Source organism: Rattus norvegicus, chromosome 13 (assembly GCF_036323735.1).
Source record: "Rattus norvegicus strain BN/NHsdMcwi chromosome 13, GRCr8, whole genome shotgun sequence".
Taxonomy (NCBI): Eukaryota; Metazoa; Chordata; class Mammalia; order Rodentia; family Muridae; genus Rattus; species Rattus norvegicus.
The window spans coordinates 47,129,593-47,138,096 of record NC_086031.1 but is presented as its reverse complement, the minus strand read 5'-3'; the positions used below and the strand labels follow the sequence as shown (position 1 = coordinate 47,138,096).

The following is an 8,504-nucleotide window of genomic DNA, read 5'->3' as shown; positions in this document are numbered from 1 at the left end:
CTCTATTGGCTGAAACAGGATTGGTAAACTTAGCGAAAACTATCTGAAACCTCAAAAAGCTCGGGCTGTAAGATCCAACCTGTCTCGTTCTATTACTAAGACGGTGGCTTTCGACTATTGCTCCTTTCCCCTCCTCCCCTCAATTAAATGGGAAGCCATTTAGATGACCAAGATGTCTGTTCAAATCGCCTACAGCACGTCTACAAAATCAGATACTACAAAACTGAGTTAAGTCTGAAAATCCTGTCCCATAATACTAAAACCATCGCAAAATACATAAAAATGCCACATAGCATTTAATAATTGCAAATATATTTATTACAATTTACAGATTAGTTAATAATTATATACAAATATAATCTCCGCTATAAAATCTACACTAGTTACATGTAAAATGATCTGAAACCAACTCAAACATCTCATTCCAAAAAAAAAAAATTTCTCATTCCGTCTCTACTTTTCTTAAATTATAAAAAATAAAATCTGACGGTTTTGATTTCAAGTTAGATAAGGGTTGCCACATTTCAGCACTCGGAAGTGTGGGTCCCCACCTGTACAGAGCCTCACATGCTACAGAGATCTCTAAAGCACCACTGCAAGACTGAGTGTAAGTGTTCAGCTAGAACCGCCATGCCTGCCTTGCCTCGGAGGTGTTCTTTCCTTGGGATTCGATGACAATGACAGTAATTTTGTTTTTCTCCTTCAGTTTAGACCCTTCTGTCTTTGCCACCATTTGACCATCTCTGCAGGCGTGATTATTTTAACCAGTCATTTATTCATTTGATAGTGAGGGTATAATCTGGAACAATTTTCAAACATCTCAAACACACTGTCAATGTATAGATATCCCGTCCCTTGCAAATATACAGGTGCTAGGGTCTCAGAAAGAAAAACAACCTAATCATCTGAAATCAAGTGTTAAGCTGCAGTCTGGTTTTAAAAGAAGTGTCTACACATTGTTACAGTTTTTCTTCCTAAAGTCAACACGCCTGCTTTCCAAACAACACAGCTTTTAAACTAGCCCATTTCCACAGCACTAAACCAGATTCTGCAACGCCCTCTCTGGAGTTCACAAAAGGCAGGTGCACAAAATCCACAGAAATGAGGATTCTCGAAAAATAAGCCTAAGGTTTCTAGTACTGCACTCTTCCTACTGTGTGTGGATTGACATCTGACACCACTGAGGCAGACCTTAGAGCACATCAGGCGGAATAACCAGGAGATTGTAAACTGAGGTAGTTACCCTGCCAGTTCTTGTGAGAAAAGCTCATCCTCACGACCAATCCAGAGCGCCTCTCTTTAGTGCACATTCAGTCCCAGGGTAAGGACTGGGACCAAAGAGCTGCGCATGCACAGAGGTGAAGCTACCTGAACAAGCATGCCCAATCACCACACTCTATTCAAAAGCAAGCTTCGGGGAGGACACTAAGATTTTGTGGCTGGGGTTGGGGATTTAGCTCAGTGGTAGAGCGCTTGCCTAGGAAGAGCAAGGCCCTGGGTTCGGTCCCCAGCTCCAAAAAAAAAGAACCAAAAAAAAAAAAAAAAAAAGACTTTGTGGCTGTTCTATCTGTATTTCTGCTTTGCTTCTCTCTATCTAAGGTAGAACACAACCAACCTGGATTTGACCTTTGTATTTGACATTTCATACTTGAAAACTCAGAACTGTACAATCCAAGTTTAGAGGGTCACTAAGACGGGTTTGAAAAGTGCCAGTGCTGAGGCAGGGTATAAGTAACACTGGTTTTAAGATACATACAACAAATTTCTGAGACGTCTCCTACATACCTCCTAGAAAAATTCTAGGCTTCTAAGTTTAAAAACTAAAAGTCTACAATGCAATGATCACTTCCCAGAGTGCTTTACAATCTTTGCCCATTCTTGAGAGCTACAAAAGCCGCATTCAACTGGAGCTACAACACACAGAAGCCTTCTAAATGGAGTTTGCACAGGAACCAAATACATTACATGTTAAAGTTTGGCAGACCAGCTGGGCAACACGGCATATGCCTTTAAGAAGCATACCAACACGGCTTCCCAGTCAAGAAAGTACTGTACTTGTGGGTTTGTGGCAGTCCTTGGAAATATCTTAAATAGACCTAGATATAGAAAAACATCTGGAAGTATGGCACATGCCATGTGCAATCCAAACAGAGGACAAGAGGATCTCTTCAAGTCATCCTTGGCTAAGTAATGAGTTCAAGGCCAGCCTAGACTACCAAAACACAAACAAACCAAAAACCAACACAAGTATCTCAACACTCAGGAGGTTGAAGCAGGAAGACTGCCATACGCAAGGTCACAGTGAGACCCTGCTTCAATCCCCCGTTTCAAAATATAAAACAGACATACAAATATATGAAAAAAAAAACATATAAAACCCACTGATTTTAGAATAGAAAAAGCATACAAGAACTCAGTTTTTAGATAAGTATGCATAATTTGAGTTAGGACTGAATATGAGGCTTAAACCTTATGGTTATCCAAGACTTTTTTTCTCTCCTTGCAGTACTGGAGACTGACCCCAGGGCCTTGCACAAGTAGGCAGGGCCCTCTGCTGCTGAGCTATTTCCCCAGCTGAGTTCAAAGTGAAAAGGTCTTGCTAAACGCCCCACGCTGGCTTTGAGCTGAGTTCCAGGCAGACCTGGTACTGTCTCTCCTCCTGCCTCTGTCTCTACAGTAGTCTGTGTTCTGTTCTGCTTGCCCTCTAGGACCACATAGCCCAGCTGGCCTGACCAGCCTCTGCCTCCAGAAAAAAATATTTTGAAAGTGCAGAATTAAACTCAAAGGGCCCCTCTCATCTCAGGTTAGCAGAGGATATTTAAAAACACTTCCAGCTGGGCATGGTGGCCACAGGAAACAGACAAAAAGATATCGATTTCAAGGCCAACCTGGTCTACATACCTAGGCCAACTATGCAGTGAGACCCTCTCAAAAAAAAACAAAACCCACATCCAACTATATAGGAAAAGAAAGGATTAAAGATTAGAGATCCTTCATTATTGGAGTTGTGTGTTTCTAATGAGACACATTACCCAAAAAAAACTACATCACTAGAAACAAGTTGTTTCTTTAAAAACATGTCCAAGGACAGCTGCCAGTGTTTGTTTTTAAGAGAAACCTCTCAAGTAAGAGATGGAGTGGGTGAGGGCTGCAGGCTGCTCCCTCTGCTTAGCACTGCTGTACAACAGTAAGTCCTTTGAAACGTGGTCTTGCAGTCTACTAAACACTCTTTCTCTATGCTCAAATGTCAAGCAGTAGCCAATGGCGACTTCTGTTTCCTGAATTCGTTTCTGGAACCTGCATCCATCCCTTGCAAATTCTTCCCATGGTCCTTTGCGATCCTCATCACCACTTATATAATACTCAGTAACTTCTTCAAGGAAGGTTACCTAGAAAGACAAAAACCATTGTGAGTAACTCTAGGATCTTAGGATTAATACCACATCGACAGCAAAAGGACTGGATCTCTTGCCCACACAGAAGAAGTTAGTTGGGAGCTGTTTCTCCGTTTGTTTGCTGTCAGCCTTAGAGAAATACAGAAATCTGTTAGAATTCTTTCCCAGCAATGACAAAGCACTCAAAGAGTGACCACAATGGAGACAACTTAGTAAGTCAAGGCCCATCCCTTGACCCCAGCAACTGAAACTGAAGTGGGACAATCAGGAGAATGAAGCCAGAATGCTTTATGTCTTTAAAAAAAAAAAAAAATCAACTCCAAAAGTAAATAGTAGGGGTTGGGGATTTAGCTCAGTGGTAGAGCGCTTGCCTAGGAAGCGCAAGGCCCTGGGTTCGGTCCCCAGCTCCGGAAAAAAAAAAGAACCAAAAAAAAAAAAAAAAAAAGTAAATAGCTCTAAAGCATGTTTAATAGTTACATCAGCTAATCCCACTGAGGCCCACGGCTTTCCTTCCCTTTACATCAGGCCAAGGAATGCCCCTGAGGACAATTAGTATGCATGTAACACCTTACTAGATATTGCAGTCTAATGCTTACCCAGTCACCAAGAGAAATAAAAATAAGCACTTTTATACTGTGTACCAAATGCCAAACTTTTTTCAAACAATTTTACAGATTTTCTCATTTGAGCCCCATGAGCTATGAACAGGCATCACCACCATTGTACACAAGGAGCCAGATGCCAGGGAGCAGCTTCCGCTCCCATGGCATCTAAGTGCTATAATAACCAGGATTCCAAAGTCGACAATCTGCTGTTGTCAGAACACAGAGTATTTCACAGTCCATGATCCCAAGGCCGCCCTCTAAGACTAGAGGATACTCATTATTCTCAGAGTTAACAGATGGCAGGAGCCAAGGTCTGTCAAATAGCTGCCATAGCTGACACAACCTCATCTAAGTGTGGTTCTCGCTCAGACAACCATCTTAAACTAAACTGAGACATCAGGTTGCCCTTAGCTATTCAAAGGAATATGATAATGATAATATGGAAATGATTTATGAGCTTTATTTACTCATTTTTTTGGTAACTTGGGCTGGCTGTGTAGCTGGCTTAGTGGCAAGATGAATGTTTAATGTGCAACAGGTCCACAATTTCAACCCTCACCATCACAAGACAAAACAATTCTACACAGATCTTAGTATCCCCACTGGGTAAGAAAGTAGATCAGGGGCGTGAGAGAGCCCCTTAAGTCTAGTCTGGTTGCCCTACCCCACCGACCTCCATCTCAGCCCTAATCGGAGCAGTGCAGAGCAAAGCCGAGAGGTCTTCAGGGCCAAGTGCTGTGTTTCTTGCCTGTTCTCTGAATAGCAGTTTGTCTATCCTGAAGAGGATAATGAGAGCTGATCAAACCTCATTATAAAGAATACATTTATAATTATAAACAAACATAGAGGCTCTCTCATCCTAAAATCTACTCTTTAGCATGACTTATTATGCCACTATAGGAAGATTCAAGATTACTACCATTTAGATATGTCCCAATAAAGTTTCTAGGAAAGCTGGGTCCTTCAGACCCAGGAGCTCGCTCACTCACACACCGTCCATTTGCCAGGCACTGGAGCTGCAGCTGAGTAAGCAGTAAGAGAAGTTAAACAGTGACTCTAAACATACCATACCTGCCCCCATGAAGTTTTAAGCAAGCCCATAGGCTCACAATTATCCCTGCACTTGGGAAACTGAGACACCAGGCACAAAGGCCAGCCTGGACTTCACAGTGAGGTCTTGTGTTATATAACACGACCTAAAAAAACAAGCTGTGCTGGAAGTTCTGGCCAGCTTGGAACACAACTGGCTGAGGGCAGGGTGTTTGTTTTATATATGTATTTATTTAGAGATAAAGTCCCACTCATACATCTTTGGCTAGTCTGGAACTCACTAGATAGACAGACCAGCCTAGACTCCCAAAACTCCAAAAACCCCACTTGCTTCAAAAGTGCTGGCATTACAGGCACACACCACAATAACTCCTTCTGTGCAAACAACTAGACAAGCCTAATTTGCTACTTGATAGTATTATTCTTCTGGATTCCAATGGACAAGAATAAAGACACAATAGCCAAGAAAATGAAACATTACATGCTCCCAAATAAAATACATGCAAACCACTCTAATCTTCAGGTTCTACCAACCAAAATGACAACCCTAGTAACATCTAATGCTGGCATCTTCCATTTGGACAAAAACATTTCTCTATATTGGGAAGAAGGGTCACACTTGAGTATTTCAGAATTCAAGCACATGAACTCAGAGGTCTTCCTCAAAAATATGCACAACTATGCCTCCACAAGAAAAGTTATTCTTCTACTGTAACCATATCAAAATACAACAAATTATAAGTCATGTAAATGGAAACAAACCTTTTTTCTCTTGATATGGGTGTATCTTTCTCCAGAAAGTGCCTCACCCAGCCCACAGCCTGGACAATTGTCTTCTTGGCTCTCTAACAGTTGTGCCTCACAAGAAAGTAAGGTCTGATGCCCAGAAAAGACCACTGTGGCCTCAGAGGATGCCTGACTGCCTTTCCAGCTCTTCCCTGACGTTTGGAAAGGAGCCTTAAAATTTAAAAGGTTGTAGGGGTCCTCAGAATTACAGAAAGAGTTCCACAATCTAAGATTTTCTGCTTCATCTGCACTGGATTCCCAGTCATCCTCCTCCCCGGAACTCTGGTCAGGGGTCTGGGGAAGGAGTGTGGCCTGAGAACTCCCTACATCAGAGTTGCCAGACCAGGACTTCTCTGAATCAGATGGGTCTCTGGGGGCAATTCTGGCAGCAGTCTGAATTGTGGCTGTAAAGTTCTGGGGGTTGTAAGGATCTACACTGTAGAAAGAGTTCCAAAGGTGAAGCCCTTCGGAGTCTTGTTCCCTGTCTGATTCAGATAGGGAGCCATCACTATCAAAACCATCATCCTCAGGTTCCTCATCCCAATCCTCACTTTCAGAATCGGAGCTGGTGTCCAAGTCACTGGAGGCTCCTCCCAAAATATAATCTATCAGTTTGTTGGTACAAGCTGGTCTGGTAGAGACTGGAAGGTTACCCCCTATGTCTGAGTAGTCTTCACATTCTTTTTGCACACTTAACTCACAAGACAGACTGCTTCCCTGGGGGCTCTGTAAAACTTCCTCAACCACCAATTCTACTTTTTTCTCAGTGGGCTGCGGGCTGGCTCCAGCAGGGGAGACTGCCTGTGCTGCCTTATCTGTGCAATGTTGCGGATCCATCCGGAGAAGGCAGTGCTCCTCCTCCAGGCTATGATAGCCATTGTCTTGGTCAGGGGTGGGTAACTCTTGCCCCTTGTTTGCCTGAAGGAATTCTAGTCGTTTCATCCGAAGGTGGTGGATTTCTGGCAGGCCTTCTGTAGAGAGGGGCGGACACCTCCGCCAGGCAGTTGCCGACATCTCAGCACACAGCGGCTGAGGGTGACAAGCATCTTCAGAAAGGTAGCAGCTCTCTGGGGATAGTGTTCGGAAATCCACAAGTTGGCCACCTCCGACGCTGTTCTGACAGCGCAGCTCTAACTGGGGAAGGCAGTCCAGGTAGGAAGGGTTCAGGAGATAGGAAACTACCTTGAAATTGCCCAAGCTCTGAGTACTCAGAGGCCCAGAGGATGAAGAGCCAAGTTCTCGGTGGGAGACTAGACCGGTTTGAAGACTACCGGGCAGCAACTCCACTCCCCACAGCTGCTGCTCCAAGAGGAAAGTGTGCGCTGTAGAGTCTAAAGCTCTTTCCTGGGCCTTGAATTTCAATTCCAGGTCTGAGGACGAGCACTGCCCCTGGAGTCCCTCCTCTAGCCAATCAAGAGAACTGACAACCAAGTCTTCCGAAGAAGAGTCCAGCCGCAGAGAATTCAAAGATTTCTGCACTGTGGGAGCGGCTGATTCCTCCCGTCCTCTCAAAGCTCTTAGAGCGCTGTAACTTGCTGAAAAATCTAACCATCTGGTCGGAATCATGCCACCGAAAAGCTGACTCCAAATAAGCAGCTTCTGGAGCAAGCTAGGGAGCAGGGCAAGGAGCTGGGAAAGCAATTTGGTCCAGTACCTGGTCCGAGGCTCGGGCCGGGCGGAGACCTCGAGATTTGGTCGAGAAGAAGGCTTCGGGAACTCGGAAGTGCAGGCGTGCGAACGCCGAAGGAAGGGCAGCCGGAACCAGGAGCCCATCCGAGAGGTAGGCCGCTTCCGAGCCCTGTGTGTTCCCGTCTCCATCTCCTTTCCTTGGCAACTTCTCGGGCACGAGTACGGAGCTCAGCGGCGTCAGAGCGGGCAGGATCCGAGGCCTACACAGTCTTAGCCTTGCCCAGACACGGAGTGGGTACTGCATTCCGATTCCCGCGCCAGCAGAGGCCCAGAGAGCGGCGGCTTCCGTAGCGAGCGATGTACCGTACGGCCGGGCGGCTCGCGCAAGCGGTGGCGACCGCGACTACGTCCATCTCGGCGAGAATGGAGGCGCCCTAGTCCGTGTGAGACCGCTCCACCATAGAGAAGACCCCTCACACGGCGGCGGCGGCAACGTTTCCGGAGACCGCGGCCCACACGGAGGCGCGAAATACACAGACGTTAGGGCTGGGTGGCGGGCGAGAGCGAAAGGAAGCGAAGCTCAAAATGGCCGCAGCCGCAAACCCGGAAGCTGCAAGACGAAACGAACGACCGAGGGCGTCTACTCCTACGGCCCAGCGCCGCCTAACGTCTTTTGCTGAACCCCACCCTCAGCTCCCGGGAGGCGGGCTTGCCTCACCCTCGTGCGTGGCCGCTGATTGGCTGAGCCTGCAGTCCCTGTCGGCTTCCTTACTCAGGGCAGAGCAGGCTCGCACGCGGCAAGTTGCATCAGCCGGACCTAGGATATGCGCATGCGCAGTCAGTTCGTTCTGGTCTCCTAGGAGACTCCGCGCTCCACCCTCTGGGTTAAAGGGAAGGACTGGGGGAGGTGAGTGGGTTTCAAGAGAACCTGAGAATTCCCCGGAGCCCTTTTTTTTACGGATCGGGTACACTAGGCAACGTACCGGATTATCTGATACGTGTATCGGTCTTCTCGAATTAAGGGCTTAAGGAGACAGGA

At 46.0% G+C, this 8,504-nt stretch overlaps 1 protein-coding gene across 1 annotated transcript; it reads right to left on the bottom strand.

Moving 5' to 3' along the window:
- Window positions 1–291: 291 nt before the first annotated feature.
- Ppp1r15b (protein phosphatase 1, regulatory subunit 15B) lies at window positions 292–8,097 on the bottom strand. The gene is given in 2 exon segments (NM_001107175.1): window positions 292–3,389; window positions 5,813–8,097. Coding segments are annotated over 2 exon segments (2,124 nt in total). The 5' UTR covers window positions 7,655–8,097; the 3' UTR covers window positions 292–3,107.
- Between the last annotated feature and the right edge of the window lie 407 nt (window positions 8,098–8,504).